Raw genomic sequence first — 16,925 nt, forward strand, 5'->3', positions numbered from 1 at the left:
TTCCTCTGCTTTAGGGCAGGGTTGCTCAACCTGGGCATTACAGACATTTGAGGCAGATGATTCTTTGTTGTAGGTAGCTGTCCTGTATATCTTTGGCCTGTATGCACTAAAATGCTAGTAGCACCCCACATTAAAGTTGTGACAATCAAACATCTCCAGATATTGCCAAATGTCCTTCTGTGAGCAAAATCCACCGCCAGTTGATTCATGAGAAGAAAATATCATGCTTCTTGCTTCACTGAAGTAATCTAAGTCTCCACTCTGACCTAAACTTTGGTAATAATTAATGTTTTCAATTTGGCTTTAAACAAAAACTAGCAAAACTGATTTTTAAGCAACATTTAAAAAAATTTTTTTTTAGTTGTAGATGGACACAATACCTTTATTTTTATGTGATGCTGAGGATTGAACCCAGTGTCTCACACATGCTGGGCAAGTGCTCTACCTACTGAGCTACAACCCCAGACCCTGATTTACACTTTCTTAAGGAAAAAGAAATACCATTATATGTCTGATATTAACATTGAGTGAATACAAGGACTGGTCAGGATGGCTGACAAGAAGCAGCATCCCTCGAACTCTCCTGAGTACCAGGTCACTCCCTCCAGCACCAATACTACTGAAGATACATTAATGTATTTCTCCTATTATCAGATTCACAACTACATATTTACAGCATGCAGATTTTAGGGCTGTCAGATGCATAGTGGGTACTCAAATATTTAATAAGTGAATAAAGGAAATCAGAACCAAGTTAGCTGAGGCCAATATGTTTAAAAAAATGTAGCCTAAAATACTTCACTTCTGGGGCTGGGGCTGTAGCTCAGTGGCAGAGTGCTTGCCTAGCATGTGTGAGGCACTGGTTTCAATCCTTAGTACCACATAAAAATAAACAGATAAAATAAAGGCATTCTGTTCATCTATAACTACAAAAAAGAATTTAAAAACTTGAATTTTGAAGTTTTAAGATTATGTGATTTTTTTGGGAGTGGGTGGGTGTGGGGTTAGTACTAGGTATTGAACCCAGGGGCACTTTACATTCCCTCCCTTTTTATTGTTACTATGTAAAACTGAAGTGTTTGTAGCCAGGCATGGTGGTGCATGCCTGTAATTCCAGGGCTCAGGAGGCTGAGGCAGGAGGATCACAAGTTCAAGGCCAGCCTCAGCAACTAAGCAAGGCCCTAAACAACTTAGTGAGACCCTGTTGCAAACTAAAAAACAAAAATGGCTGGGGATGTGGCACAGTGGTGAAAACGGCCCCTGAGTTTAATCCCCAGTACAAAAAAAAAACAAAAACAAAAACAAAAACGATGGGCTTGTATGGCATGTAGTCCCAGCTAGATACTTCGGAGGTTGAAGTGGGAAGCTCACTTAAGTCCAACCGTTCAAGACAAGTCTGGTCAACACAGTGAAACCCCATCTCAACGCCCCCCCCCCCCCACTCACTCCCCTTTCTCTCAAAAATAGCTGGGTATAGTGATATGGGTTTTTTGAGGCAGGATTGCTTAAGCCCAGGGTTTGAAGGCCAGCCTGGGCAACATGGCAAGACCCTGTCTCAAACAAAGAAAAATCTGCAACAAAAAAGTTAACATGTGTATCCAAGAAAACTTGGGTATAGCATTTCTTCCAGTGGTTTTTATTGGAAGTTTATTAAACTGTTGAATTTGTGTTTTCAAACTGAGCATAGTACTTGGTGTCTCCCCAAGTGGTCGTCATTACACAGATTGGTTTTTATTTTGAAATAGGGTCGTGCTAAGTCACTGAAGCTGGCCTTGAATTTGCAGTCACTTCCAGCCTCCTGAGTCGCTAGGATCACGGGCTTGTGACACTCCGTATGGCCCAACTTGCCTTATTGCACTTAGGAAAACAATGGTTCAAAGAATTCCACTGACAAGTCCTAATGCTTCCGGCTACTTCATACATCACTGCCTTGCTACTTGTTTCCCTTGGCTCTCCCCACTGTACCCCTCAATGTCTTCATGCTAACCACTTTTTCTAGGAAAAGCCTTCAATGATGACTTTATGTGTACCTTTTCTCCCCTCCCATCACAGTGCTCTTTTTCTATCATACCATGGATCACACTGTATTATTTTATACCCTTGAAGGTGTGGACATTGCATGGATGAAAGCAGGAAATTTGAAATACTGAAAATCTGATATAAATAAATCTTGCTTTATTTTCCTGTTCTATTTTAGATTACTATAATAAGAATAGCTTAGAAGCAGCAATTTAAGCAACTAGTACATCTTCAAACAATGGTTTTCTGTATTTAGCAATTTCATATTAAAGACTTCTAAAAAACTGCCTTGTATGAAATAATGGGAGATTTGCCAAAGATATAGCTATTTGCTATAAGAATATTCAGTGACTATCATCCATCCAAGGTTGCTCCATACATACAATGGAAAACTTTGCTGCCATTAGAACAAATGAAGATTATGATATATTCAAAAGTATCAAATACACTCATAAAATAAACAAAATTTAATGTTTCCTTATAGTTTTCAGTATCAAAATAAAATTCCTATTCACAAAATGACAATAAATATTATCAAGTGGTGATTTTAGAGGTAATTTTTTCTTAAGCTTTTCATTATTTTCCAAATATTCTCCAATAAAGGAAATAACTTTTTATCAGGTGTATTATGGATTTTTTTTTTTTTAGTTTTAGGTGGATTTAGGTAGATACAACATCTTTATTTTATTCTTTTTATGTGGTGCTGAGGATGAACCCAGTGCCTCATGCATGCCAGGCGAGTGCGCTACCACTTGAGCCACATCCCTAACCCAGGATCTTTTATATAGTTGCAAAACTGGACTAACTACAATAAAATGATCTGAAGTAATATAGAAAGATAAAACAATGTAAGGAAAAAACCCCATGTATTATTGGAATTATATGCTAATTTGCATTTCTATTGATTGTTAATGTTATTCTAAACTAATAAATTATAAGACACACTTGATTTACAAGTAGATCTGGACTGGTAAGATTCTAGTGTTTTATTATATGACCTAATTTGATGTTGTAGTCATTTTGATCTTAAATTTGTAAAAATAAAATACAAAGGGGCACCACAGATTAACTCCAAATTGAAGCCCAGAATAAACAGGTTTCATATTCTGAAATAAATATATATGCGTGTATGTATATGTGTGTGTGTGTGTGTGTGTGTATACATTTTAATTTTTGAGAAGAGTTCTCACTATATTGCCCAGGCTGGCCTCCAAATATTGGGCTCAAGCAATCCTCCTGCCTCAGCTTCCCATGTAATAGCTGGGACTACAGGCACACACCACATGACAGCCTATAATATTCTTTTATTTATTTCTCAGCAGTGCAGTAAATAAATGATGCTGATAATTAGTTTGGAGGAGAAAGCAGGAGAAGAAAGAATTTAAACAGGTGCTTTTTATCACCATTCTTTAATAGCTGACATCTACGCATGTTTCTGGAATGAACAAGTAAAGGTATACTGCATGTAGTGATTTGAATAATCAATAACTTTCTTATAGTCTTATCAACTGGAATTATAGAATTTTATTCATTATTTATTTATTTAGCAGTACTGGGGATCAGACCCAAGGCTTTGTGCAAGTGCTCTATAACTGAGCCACATCCCCAGTCCTGAAATTATAGAGTTTTCAAGTTTATATACATTTACTTTCATTTAGTCACATTAAACCATACTTTTCCATTATGTAGTTCATTAATTTCTTGAGTGCCTGCTGTTAGATGCCAGGTACTTGATCTAATTTTTCAGTTAGTGTTATTATTTAGCTTAAGTCATTCTACTTAATTGTCAACAGTAAAAAGCAATACCCTAAAGCAGAGGTCAAAATTAAATCAATACTCTGATTCAAAATAATATTAAAATATGCCAAAGGTCATGGTACATAAAACACTACTGAGAAGAGTTCAATATTTAAAATGCCTTTTCTTCTTAAAGTAAGCCATAATATATATACACATGTGTAAATAGCTATGTACATTGGATCATGGTTGCTACTTTTCTCCTCAGGTGCACTTACAAAATTCTTGAGAACATCATTAATACAAGACCTTCTAAAATCAGAAAAACTCCACAATCTTTGTGACTTATTACACAATAAGACAGAAAAACAGCTGTTATACATTATTAACTTTTTCAAGTATGTTATGTACAGTTTTATTGCCAGTATATGCACAACAGTAAGCATAGAACTATAAATACACAATGTAATTAACAGTAGAAAACAAAATTGTTACAGGTAAGGGGGAGAGGAGATAGAGAAATTATTTTGTTGCTGCTAAAACAGAAACAAAGGAAGGGAAAAGCCTATGACAAATCATCCATTTAGTTCTCTTGTCTTAAATTCTTTACATATATTTCTACACTTTTTTCATTTAAACAAAGTACAGATAACTGTAACAACAGCAAATTGCTTCCCTAGTAGCCATTTGCTTTTCCAGTCAAATTCACTTTATGTTAGGATTAAAAAAAAAAAAAAAAGTCAAGATGAAAAATCATTAGTATCCTGGTTCCATATGATCTAATTTGGCCTTTCACCCAAACTGTTAATCTTAGAAAGTTGGCTGCACACGAAAAGAACAGGTTTAGAAAAAGGTGATTAAATTTTTTTTTGTTGTTGTTAAAAAGTAACAGAAAATCACCCTTTAAAAGTCTTCCAAAAGACATTACAGGCAGCAGCTCAGTTAAAGGTATTGGCCCTGAAGAGGTAGAGAATTTGCGCCCATTATACAAGATAGCCTTGGCACCATCTTCTCTCTCATCAGGATCATGTTTTCAAGTAATATAACTGCATGGTCAAAGGAAACCAGGTTCCACCGTTTAGGTGCTGGTCAACTCACATGTCTCAATAATTAGTTTGTTTATTAAATGAGAAACAGAATACAGTCAAAGACACACACGCACTTGATTTTTTTTGTCTGTTTCCATTATCAAGTTTATTCATAAGTGAATTTGATATTAATAAATACAAAAAAGCATCATTCACAACAAAGATAACCAAAAAACCCTGCAATAAAACCTTCTATTTTAATAATATCAAGAAAAAAACCAGGCAGATGATTTGGTGGAGCTTTCTTAAGGGATCATAGAGGGATGTGGTTTTAAATAAAGATGGCAAGATCAATAACCAACAAACATATCAGTTTTACAGAACTGGCTGATTCTGTAACATTTCTCTTTGAGGTCTTAGTTTTAAACTATAGACCACCCCAAAGAAGTTGCAACTAATGACATGTATCACCACCACACCAACAGAGTCTGGCTGAAGTTCAAATTAGTCTTGCTTTGTTTCACATCATTTTCAATATTTCTAGCATACGACATGATACAGAACAAAACTCAAAGAAGCAATAAAAATATTATTCTGCAATTGAATAAAATGTTTTAGACTGTTGAACTTTTAAAGCTTTAAGCATTCCTGTTTAACCAGCATTTAAAAAAATTATACAATCGTAACACTGGCAAAGGTTAATGGGAAGACAAAGAAGTACAAACATGTGAAATGATGAATTAGATTTAAAAATTACTTTGTATTGATCAATTGATGTTAATACTGTTTCTTCTTGAATTTGGAATAACTATCATAAAAGTTACATGCAGATTGAGGATAGCCCTCTGTAACAGAAAATATAAAACAAAACAAAACAAAAAACTAAAACTGGGAAACAATGGTTATGTTTCATAAGGTGTATTTGAGAATTTCCTTTCATTGATGAGGGTAGTCTGTCTGTCCTTTCTTAGAGATTCCTGGTTACTTTGATGAACTTCACTAACTTTGTCCAGAAACATCAGTAGTGGGATCAGCTCCTCCAGAACCTGTTTGTGCACGTTTGATGTAAAGATTCAGTAGCTTCATCTGTGGATGCAAGTCAAAGTATGTCATTTGAGCAAGCAACTCTAAATTATGATATGATGTTCATTAAAATTATTATATACCTACATGTGAGCTTTGAAGGTCAGATTTTAGGATGGGTGTAATCATAATGCTTAATCTATTGCTGATAAAAATGTTGTAGTGATAACACAAAAAACATTTAACTTATAAGAAGTCACTATTAAAAAAAAAGTCACCATTAAAACAAAAACAATTGGGCACAAGCTACATCATGTGCTAGCTGCTTTACATTACCTCTTTATTTTCACATTTTATAGATGAGGCAATCAAGATACAGAATGGATAAGTAAGTGCCTAAGGTCTTAGGGGTGGGTAAGAAGTGGGCCAGGACAGACACCTAGGCATTTGGCTCCAGGACCCAAGATCTCAGGCCACTATGCCACTGACATCCTAACAAGAATGTTTTGATGTCTCAATGTCATTTTGTAGTTTTTACCTATGTGAGATCAGGTTTATGTGAAATTTATAATCAACACATATACAATTCTGTTATACTTTTTTCATCTAAAGTTATTTAAAAATGTTTTCCACCTATCTATTTACTTCATATGCAATATCCTTACTGGTTCTGATCAAGTTCTAAATTTTAATTGTTTAAAGTATGTGTGTATGTGTACCAGGGATTGAACTTCGGGGTGCTTTACAATGAAGCTACATCCCCAGACCTTTATATTTTTTGTTTTGAGATAGGGTTTCACTAAATTGCCAAGGCTGGCCTTGAACTTGTGATGATCCTCTTGCCTCGGCGTCCTGAGTAGGTGGGGTTTACACATGCCACTATGCTTTGCTCCTTTATATGTATTTTCATTCTGCCTTGGTATTAAAAAAAATATGACCATGGCAATGATAATCATTATGATTTTGGAAAACTGTAAATGAAGGTGAATGTATCTTGTTAGCTGGATCAAAACCCATAATTCAACTATCAGGGCTTATGCAGTGGAACAAGCCTATAATACCAGTGACTCAGGAGGCTAAGGCAAGAGAATCACAAGTTTGGTGACAGTCTTGGCAATTTAGTAAGAAACCCTGTCTTAAAAAGAAAAAAAGTGGGAACTGGAATGTAGGTCAGTGGTAGAGCACCCTGGGGTTCAATCTTGAGTACTGCAAAAACGACAAAAACAAAAATAAACAATCATGGTTTATTCTCAACCCCTAGAATTTATTCCAAAGTTCTGGTAGTACCAATAAAATGAGGAAAGCAAGCCTTATTTATTATTTTAAATCTTAAGGACTAATCATAAATTTTTATTTTTAAGATACCAAATCAGAGTTGCACATTAATGGGGTTCATAAGAATAAAGAGAGAAGATCAAATATTTGATTATTACAGTTCTTATGGGCAATTTAGAGAAACATTCAAAGTGTGCCACATTTTGGGAGATACGAAGTAATTCATGATATATAACTACAACAATCTATTTATTCTTAAGTAGTTCTTAGGGAGAAAGATTTTGAGTAAGGGAATAGAAAAGGGGTTGGTTAGTGGTTATGAATAACCAGACTACATTGGCTTTTTCTTTTACAGCAGTCTGTCAACAACCATACCAAACTGCTGACCTTACCTCAGTGACAGATGTTAGGAACAGAAACAGCTATGGGCAATGTGGTACTCAAAGTCGGATTTATTAAAAGCTGAGTAACAAATTTCCCCTTTCACACACATAGAACTGTTTTTTTTTCTTTTTTTTTTTTTTTTGTGTGTGTGTGTGGTGGTGCTAGGGATTGAACCCAGGGTCTTGTGCATGCGAGGCAAGTACTATGCCAACTGAGCTAAATCCCCAGCTCCCAGAACTGAATTTTAAAGAATGCACTACCACTACCACTTTAAATCCATGCAGCACCACTTACTTTGCTGCCAGTGAGCTGACTGAGATGTGGTTTCAGTTCATCACCAATTACCGCATGAACAGCTACCAGGCAGAAGACGCAAGCTTTCCGAACACTGCTCTCCGAATTATCATAACCCTAGGGAGAGAGCCCATTGTTAGTACTCCTGAGGGATCTGAGAAAATACCTTTGCAACAGAAGATGCAACTCGAAAATGAGATACCAAGAACACCGAGGCAAGAAAACTGATGACCTAAGTTACTTTTTCAACGTCTGCAGGCACAGATACAACCTTCTCTCCTCCCACTTCACTGTGCTCTACTCTACTCCTAGGTCTCATTATCATTATCTCATTTTTCTTGATAAGCTGCACTTCTCTGATTCTGAGGTTGCTTCTTTGCCACCAAAAGTCTCCAGATGAGCCTTAAAGAACTTAGCTTCAGGGCAGCCAACAGCCTCTCACTATCTAATAAAATATAAATTCCTTGGTTTGGCAGTCAAAGTAGTGTCCTGTGATTCAAGCCTAATTATGTCTTACATCTGTCCCATCCCTTCTCAAATCCAGTTTATGTAAACTAATTCCCTTATGCTTTTTAAAAATTTGTTCTTTTTGGATACACATGTCAGTAGTGTGTTTTGACATAGATGGACATAATACCTTTATTTTATTTATCTTTATGTGGTGCCTTACACACACTTGGCAAGCACTCTACCACTGAGCTACAACTGCAGCCCCAATTTCCCATTCTCTTCGGGAGGGTACTGGGGTTTGAACTCAGGGGCACCCGACCACTGAGCCACATCCATAGCCCTATTTTGTATTCTATTTAGAGACAGGGTCTCACTGAGTTGCTTAGTGCCTTGCTTTTGCCGAGGCTGGCTTTGAACTCATGATCCTCTTGCCTCAGCCTCCTGGGAATGTGACTCAGTGGTTAAGTGACCCCTGGGTTCAATCCTTAGTACCAAAGAACCCAAAACAAAGAAAATCCTCTGCACAGAAAGGTTAAGTGGAGACCTGAGGATAAAAGTAAATTAAGAGTAAGGAAGGTGATAGAGACAGGGAAATATGCAGTGACCTCAAGAGACAGTTCAGTGCTTTCTATGAATGAAAAATTCATTATAGGAGCTCATAAAGTAGGAGGAAAAGTAGGAAGGAGCCAACTAAGAGAACTGCAGCAAGATATAAGGGCTCATTCTGTTCATGGGAATCTCTGAAGGGCTTTAAAGGAAGGGTGTCATGTTAGAGTTAATTCAGAAGGTTGTCGTTTTTTTGAGTACCGGGGATTGAATTTAGGGACAATCAACCACTGAGCCACATCCCCAGCCCTATTTTGTATTTTATTGAGAGACAGGGTCTCACTGAGTTGCTTAGCACCTCACTTTTGCTGAGGCTGGCTTTGAACTTGAAATCCTCCTGCCTCAGTCCCCCAGCTGCTGGAATTATAATTCTGTGCCACCTTGCCTGGCCCTTCATTAACTTTTTGAGAAACGGTCAAACTGCTTTTTATAACAGCTGCACTACTTTTCTTTTCAATCAGCAATTTATGAGGATCCCGATTTCTGCACATTCTCACCAATACTTGTTTATTTTGTTTGATATAGTCATCCCAGTGGGTGTGAAGTCAGATCTCATTATGTTTTTTTTTTTTTTTGGGGGGGGTACTGGGGATTGAACTCAGGGGACATCAGCCACATGCCCAGTTTTTTTTTTTTTTTTCTTATATTTTATTTTGAGACAGGGTCTTGCTAAATTGCTAAGGCTTGCTTTGAACTCATGATCCTCCTATCTCAGCCTACTGAGCCACTGGGATTACAGGCATATGGCATCATGGATAGCTCATTATGGCTTTGATGCACATTTCTATAGCGAACATTTTTTTTCATATGCTTGTTAGTAATTTGTCTATCTTTTGATAAAATGTCTATTCAAGTCTTTGCTCATTTAAAAACTGCTGTTTTGTTAAGTTAGAACAGTTCTTTATATTCTGGATAGTAGACCCTTATTAAATACATAATTTGCAAAAATCCTTTCTCCAACTCTATGGGTTGTCTTCCTACTTTACTGATAATGTCCTATGATACACAAACATTATTATTATTTTTGCAGTGCTTAACATCGAACTCAGGGCCTTGTGCATGCAAGACATCACTCTAATCCCTGAGCTACACTCCCATCCCTAAAATAGTTATTCATTTCAATGAAGTCCAATAGATCTTTTTTTCATTAGTGCCTTGAGTGTCATATCTAAGAATCCACTGCCATACTTAAAGTCAGAAAGATTTAACCCTGCTTTTTCCTAAGAGTTTTATAGTTTTAGACCTTATATTTATATTACTGACTCACTTGAGTTATTTATACATGGTATGTGGTCACTGAAGTCTCTTTGTTATCTCAGCAGTCAGTCAGTAACCTGACAGAGATTTCCTTAAATGCCTAGAGCCAAAACCAAACAAATATTCTCCCAGTTTTTGAAGATTGTCTCTGAGTTGGAGTATACACTCAATGCAAATGACATGATTTTGTACTTCTTTATGACTCAATAATTCTCCATTATGTAAACATACCCCATTTTTTAAATCCATTCATCTGTTGCCAGATACCTGGCTGATTCCATAACTTGGCTATTGTGAATTGTGCCACCATAAACATGGGCGTGCACATATCTCTGAAGTATGCTGATTTTAACTCTTTTGGCTAAATACTGAGGAGTGGTATAGTTGGATCATATGGTAGTTCTATTTTTAGTATTCCCCTGTCCTCTGCCCCCTCATACTGGGGATCAAACCCAGGGGCACTTTGCTAGCAAGCTACATCTCCAGCCCTTTTTATTTTTTATTTTGAGACAGGGTCTCACTAAGTGGCTTAGGGCCTTGCTAAACTGCTGAGGCTGGCCTTGAGCTTGCAATCCTCCTGCCTCAGTATCACAAGTTGCTGGGATTACAGACATGTCCCACCATGCCTATTTTTAGTTTTTTGAGGAATTTCCATACTGATTTCCATAGTGGCTATACCGATTAATATTCCCACCAACAGTATGTTGGTGCACTTCATGTCCCTGCATTCTCACCAGCATTTATTACTTTTTTGTATTCTTGATGATAGTCATTTGGACTGGGGTGAAATGGACTTCCTTCTCTTTTTCCATTTTCACTCTTTAATCAGAACTCAGAGCTAAGTTATAGTTTCAGGTTATTAAATGCACAAACTTAGTGATAAAACTATTAACAAAAAGCATTACATGAATTCTGAGAGTAAGTGGTTTTCTAGGTCAGGGGGTAGGAGAGAAAACAGGAACAAGATCTTCTCCAAAGGAGAAGGGAACCACGTTACTCAGTGAGCCAACAAAGGGTTTTGGCTTTAACTCACTAAGGGCAAGAAGGAATGTCAGTCCTGATCTTCACCACAGCAAATAAGGAACTCCAATTTTTCAAACTAATTACAGACAAAAGAGAGAAAATAACTCCAAACTGACTGACTGGTCTGGATGACTAATGAAGTGTCCTATATTCATGAGTTGGTAAAAATCATTGGAGTGACTGTTGGAGAAGGGAGACTTTCATGTATTTTCAGTTGTTATAGTCTGGTAAGTGTTAGTCTTGCCAGACCACCTTGTGCCACCCCTTGAAGACCACTGGTACACTTATACAACATGTCCGTCATGGTCCTGGCTGGTACTGTGTCAAGGTCATATTTTGCACCTCATGTTTTCTCAATAACAACATTAAATGCACTAGAAAGCAGACCCAGAGAACCTAGAGTATTAGCCTAACGTACACATTGCCTAGTTAGTCATCATACATAAAACCTGTACATGGGCTGGGGCTGTAGCTCAGTGGCAGAGCACTTGCCTAGCATGTGTAAGGCACTGGGTTCGATCCTCAGTACCACATAAAAATAAACAAATAAAATAAAGGCATTCTGTTCATCTACAACTAAAAAAACAAAAAAAACAAAAACAAAAACAAAAAAAAACCTGTACATATCTTGGTTTGGATCGGGCCATGTTCTGGGTTTCTTTCAGTCCTAGTTGAAGACCATTCACTACTCCAAATATAATTCCTGTCATGCAATATCCTTCAATGGTAAGAAAGGCTAGCTCAATTCTGTCCCAGGTCTTATTAGCTCCAGTTGGTAAAACTCATCTATACTGTGAACAAGATATCATGGGTCCACATTTAAAAAAGGAGACAGAGAGTTCATACCAGTTAGCAGAATGCCAGCCAATCTGCATACAAGTAACCTTTGTCACTACTTCTCCTATTGCCTTCCATGGTGTCACAGCAAACTGCCATGGCCTTCCTGCCACCTCCTCAGGTTGAGGTCATATGCTTGGCTACTGCTCCACACTAAGTGTGGAGCATTCTTACTTCTTTTGAGAAGTGTCCGTGCACTTCATGTGCACATTTACTGATTGGGTTGTTTTTTCAGTGTTAAGATTTTGAGTTCTTGATATATTTTGGATATTAATCCTTTGTCAGAAGAATAGTTGGCAAAGAATTTCTCTCATTTTGTAGGCTGTTTCATCACTCTGATTATGATTCCTTTGCTGTAGAGAGGCCTTTTGATGACATCCCATTTGTTGATTATTACTATTATATCCTGAGCTATTGGACACATATTCAGGAAGTCACTGCCTGTGCCTATGTCTTGAAGTGTTTCCCCTAAACTTTCTTCAAGCAGTTTCAAAGTTTTGGATCTTACATTTAGATCTCTGATCCATTTTGAGTTGATTTTTGGTACAGCATCATTTGTTAAGAGGTAGTCTTATCTGTAATGTATGTTTTTGGCACCTCTGTCAAGAACTGGATGGCTCCAGGGCAAGAGGATCCCAAATTCAAGGCCAGCCTTAGCAACTTAGCAGAACTCTGTCCCCAAAACAAACAAACAAACAAACAAACAAAGGACAATGGAATATAGCTCAGTGTTAAAGTACCTAACACCAAGAAAATCGGTGTTCATTTGTTGATATGGCTCTCTTACATATTTTTTAAAATATTTTTTTAGTTGTAGATGGACACAATATCTTTATTTTATTTATTTATTTATTTTTTAAATGTGGTGCTGAGGATCAAACCCAGTGCTTTCTACATCGAGGCAAGCACTCTACCACTGAGCTACAACCCCAGCTCTCTCTTGCATATTTTAAAATTGGGTATTGTGATACCTCCAGCATTATTTTTGTTTGTTTGTTTTTTGAAATAGGGATTGAACCCAGGGGTTCTTTGCCACTGAGCCTTTACCCCCAGCCTTTCTTATATTTTAAAGTTTGAGATAGGGTCTCACTAAATTACTACCCCAGCTTCCCAAGTTGCAGGTACTACAGGCATGCACCATCATTCCTGGTCTCTATTATTACTTTTTGCTCAGGATTGTTTTGGTTATTTGGGGTCTTTCTTGCTTCCATATGAATTTTAAGATTGCTTTTTTCTAGTTCTGAGAAGAACGTCATTGGTATTTAAGTATGAATTTATTAAACCTATAGATTACTTTTATTCACATGGCCATTTTAACAATCATTAATTCTGCTGATCCATGACGTGAGAGGTCCTTTTGTCTAGTGTTTTCTTCAATTTCTTTCTTCATTGGTTTCTAATTTTCACTGCAGAGGTCATTTTCCTCCTTGGTTATCTCTTATCCCTAAGTATTTTAATTTTTTGAACGGTATTGCTTTTCTAATTATTCAATGTTGACTTTGTTTCCTGCTACTTTGCTGGATTTATCAGTTCTAAGTCTTTGGGAAGAATCTGTAGTATTTTTCTAAGTACAGAGTCATATATTTGTAAATAGGGATAATTTGATTTCTTCTTTATCTATGTTATTTGTACCCTGCCCCCTCTTTTTCTTACCCAAAAGTTCTGGCTAAAATTTCAAGGTCTATATTGAATCTAAATGATGAGAGTGGAAACCCTTGTCTTGCTCCTGATTACAGAGAAAATACTTTCAGTTAGTCTTTCCCCAATCAGTATGATGTTGGCTATGGGTCTGTCACATATAGCCTTTATTATGTTGAAATATGATGCTACTGAACCACATCTCCAGACCTTGTTATTTTTTATTTTGATAAAAGGTATTTCTAAGTTGCTTAGGGACTTAGTAAGTTGCTGAGGCTGGCTTTGAACTTGTGATCCTGCTTCAACTTCCCAAGTTGTTGAGACTACAGGCGTGTGCTACCATGCCTGGACTTATTCATGCTTTTTACTAGCTTTTATTGTTTCCTACATTTACTCCTGTGTTTTCTTAAATTTAGGTTTAGGTTTTTATTTGCCTTGTATCTACATTTTTCTAGTGTACCTATATTTTAGATACCCTACAGGCTACTACTTCCTTCCTTTTTTGAAAGGGAGGCTAAGTACCTTTTTTGTGGGGCCTGACTCCACAACCCTTTCGTTATTTACATGTAAGTGGAATGGGATTATGTATATTCTATATTTTAAGAGAAGTCTTCTATGTAGGGGTTGGAGTGCTGTTATAAAATCTTTTTGTGCATTACTACTGTAGAATTGCCTCTTCTTATTTCCTAAAGGTATTAAAAATATGGCCTTTCTATGAAGCTATATCAGCCATAGTATTGGTATGATACTCAGTTTAGCTTCTACTTCAAGGAGATTTTTTTGTAGGTGAGGAGCTCTTTCTGGAAGATAATTTATTTCTTTTCATTTAAATTCATTTAGTTCTTGTTCTCTCTCTCTCCTTCCTTTGTCTTTCTCTTCCACCCCTTCTTTCTCCCTTTTTTTTCTTTTGGTGATACTGGGGGAATGAACCCAGGGCTCTCTATCACTGAGCTACATTCCCAGTCCTTTTATTTTTAGACAGGGTCTTGCTAAGTTGTTCATGCTGACCTTGAACTTGCAACTTTCCTGCCTCAGCCTGTGAGTACCTGGGATTATAGGTGTGCACCACCATACCCAGCTACTTTGCAAAGTATTTCAAAGAGCCCTGAGGATTCAGAACATCCCAGCATAATCTTCCCTGTCTGCATTTATGCTTCCACCATAACTTTTACTCAGATAGCACTCTGAGAATGGGGACCTCTATTTTAGAGGCAAGAATTTATGTGATTCTCTGGCTCCAGGGTCATAAAAGTTAACTTTTGGATTTTCTTCAGACTCTTCTAAACTATTAGGATCCAGAGGAACCCACCGGTGGTGATGGTTTGGCTCTCCCTGCTTGCTTATATTTTGGGGTTCACTAAGATATCTTTTCCTAATTGTGTCAAAGATGTTTTCATGTTTTTTTATATACAATCCTAGGTCTCAATGAGATGATTTTTTTGGTCAAAAAATTTAGAGACCTTCAGAAACTATATTATTATTGTCTCTTGCCTCTCTTTGTTCTTGCCCTAATACCCAGAAAGCTCAATATTAATGGTTTATGGGAAAAAAAGCTAAAATTTAAATTTATTTGAGTTCTTCTGCTTTTTCAGATAGGTTCCCAATAATCATGTATACTATAAGATTTTTGCACCAAGCTGATCAACAAAAATAAGATATTTACAATCACAGTTACAAGAACCTTTTGCTAGTATTCTCAGTTATTCATCCTATAAATATTTATTCAGTAGTCATAATATTTATGAAATATATATACTTACATAAACTCTGTGCTTAGTAACAAAACATAGATAAAAAATAAAGAGATCTGAATTTTATTTTATTAAGTAATAAGTTCAGGACAAGGCCACAAATATAATATTATAGATGTACAAAGAAATGAATGATTAATTTTCTTTAGGATTCTTTTTTTTGGTACCAGGGATTGAACCCAGGGGTGTTAACCACGGAGCCACGTCTCCAGCCCTTTAAAATATTTTATTAGAAACAGAGTCTTGCTAAGTTGCTTAGGACCTCGCTAAATTGGTGAGGCTGGGTTTGAACTTGGACTCCTTCTTCCTCAGCCTCCTGAGTCACTGGGATTACAGGCTGAGCCACCGCACCCAGCTTAGGACAGTTTTTAATATACTTTATGTAATACTAGCCAGCAATTAAAATTACATTGTAAAATATTATTCTTTGGGTAGAAAAAGTTCACAATATATAGCTAAGTTAAAGCAGATTATAAAATATTATCCTACTTTTGCTAAAATGCTTATATACATGGGGATGTGTACATACAGACAAAAAGATATAATATCTATGACTGTAAATTAGTATAACTACTTTGGAGAGAAATCGGGCAACATCTAGAAATTCTGTTTTTAGATATACACATGTAAGTAGAAGAAGATATTATGAGGAAGTTCACTGTATATTGATGCTAATAAAAAAAAAGGAAACAATCTAAACAGTCATCAACAGATGGACAGATAAACAAATGTAGTATGTTATTCAGCCATAAAAAGACAGGAAATTCTGATACATATTATAACATGGATGAATCCTGAAAACATGTTAAATGAAAGAAGCCAGAGAGTAAAAAAAAAAAAAAAACATTTAATTTCACATATAAAGAAATCTAGAATAGGTAAATTTTAGAGACAGAAAGTAGAAGAGAGATTACTGTGGGCTTGGAGGGAGGGAGGAATGGGATGTTATTACTTCATGGATATGGTGTTTTGGTTTGGGATGAAGTAGTAGTTCTGAATATGGACAGTACTGGTGGTTATACAAATGTGAGAATGTATTTAATGCCATTAAATCATATATTTAAAAATGGTTGGGCAGTGAATTTCATGTTATGTATATGTTATCACATCCATACCACCCACTTACTGAGACAACCCTAGTTATGGAAAGACTGTCCTGAACATCACAGGCAGCAGGAAGGCTTGGTCATGCCACTAGCGCTGCTTGGAAAGTGCCTCAAATAGCTCACAAATGTACCATACCTTGTTCTTTCAAGCTTTGCTGCTTACCTGTATTAAGCCTGGCATAATCTCTGGCAAAAGTAGGTTAAGAGTTTCCTTGGATACTCTCTCTATCACTTTTGTTTGCATTTTGATTGCAGCCAGATTAATTGGGTAATCTGCAGTCTGGATGATAGGACAAAGCACTTTGATGCACTGCTCTGGACTAATGGAAGTAGCCAATACTGATGCAGCTTCCTCAGCAGATCTCACCACCTAAAACAAAGAGGAAATTAAACCGGGAAGTAATTTTTAAAATCTTGTAATATGCCCCAGAAGTATAAACTTTAGGAATATTTACTAAGTCATGATATTTGAGGTTCACTGTAAAAATACTGTAGTA

At 36.5% G+C, this 16,925-nt stretch overlaps 1 protein-coding gene across 9 annotated transcripts in view; it reads right to left on the reverse strand.

Moving 5' to 3' along the window:
- Nucleotides 1–4,131: 4,131 nt before the first annotated feature.
- Nucleotides 4,132–16,925, reverse strand: part of Clasp2 (cytoplasmic linker associated protein 2) — a 190,960-nt gene continuing 178,166 nt past the window's right edge. For 8 of the 9 annotated variants that reach the window (XM_071619729.1, XM_034636296.2, XM_034636295.2 and 5 more), the window contains 3 exons: nucleotides 16,592–16,798; nucleotides 7,761–7,877; nucleotides 4,132–5,870 (listed from right to left, as the gene is read on the reverse strand). In XM_071619729.1, the coding sequence (XP_071475830.1) occupies nucleotides 5,784–5,870; nucleotides 7,761–7,877; nucleotides 16,592–16,798 (411 nt within the window). In that variant the 3' untranslated portion in view covers nucleotides 4,132–5,783. The remainder of the gene's footprint in view (nucleotides 5,871–7,760; nucleotides 7,878–16,591; nucleotides 16,799–16,925) is intronic. The other variant, XM_071619732.1, reaches the window with a different exon arrangement.

The sequence above is a fragment of the Marmota flaviventris genome, chromosome 1 (genome assembly GCF_047511675.1).
Source record: "Marmota flaviventris isolate mMarFla1 chromosome 1, mMarFla1.hap1, whole genome shotgun sequence".
Taxonomy (NCBI): Eukaryota; Metazoa; Chordata; class Mammalia; order Rodentia; family Sciuridae; genus Marmota; species Marmota flaviventris.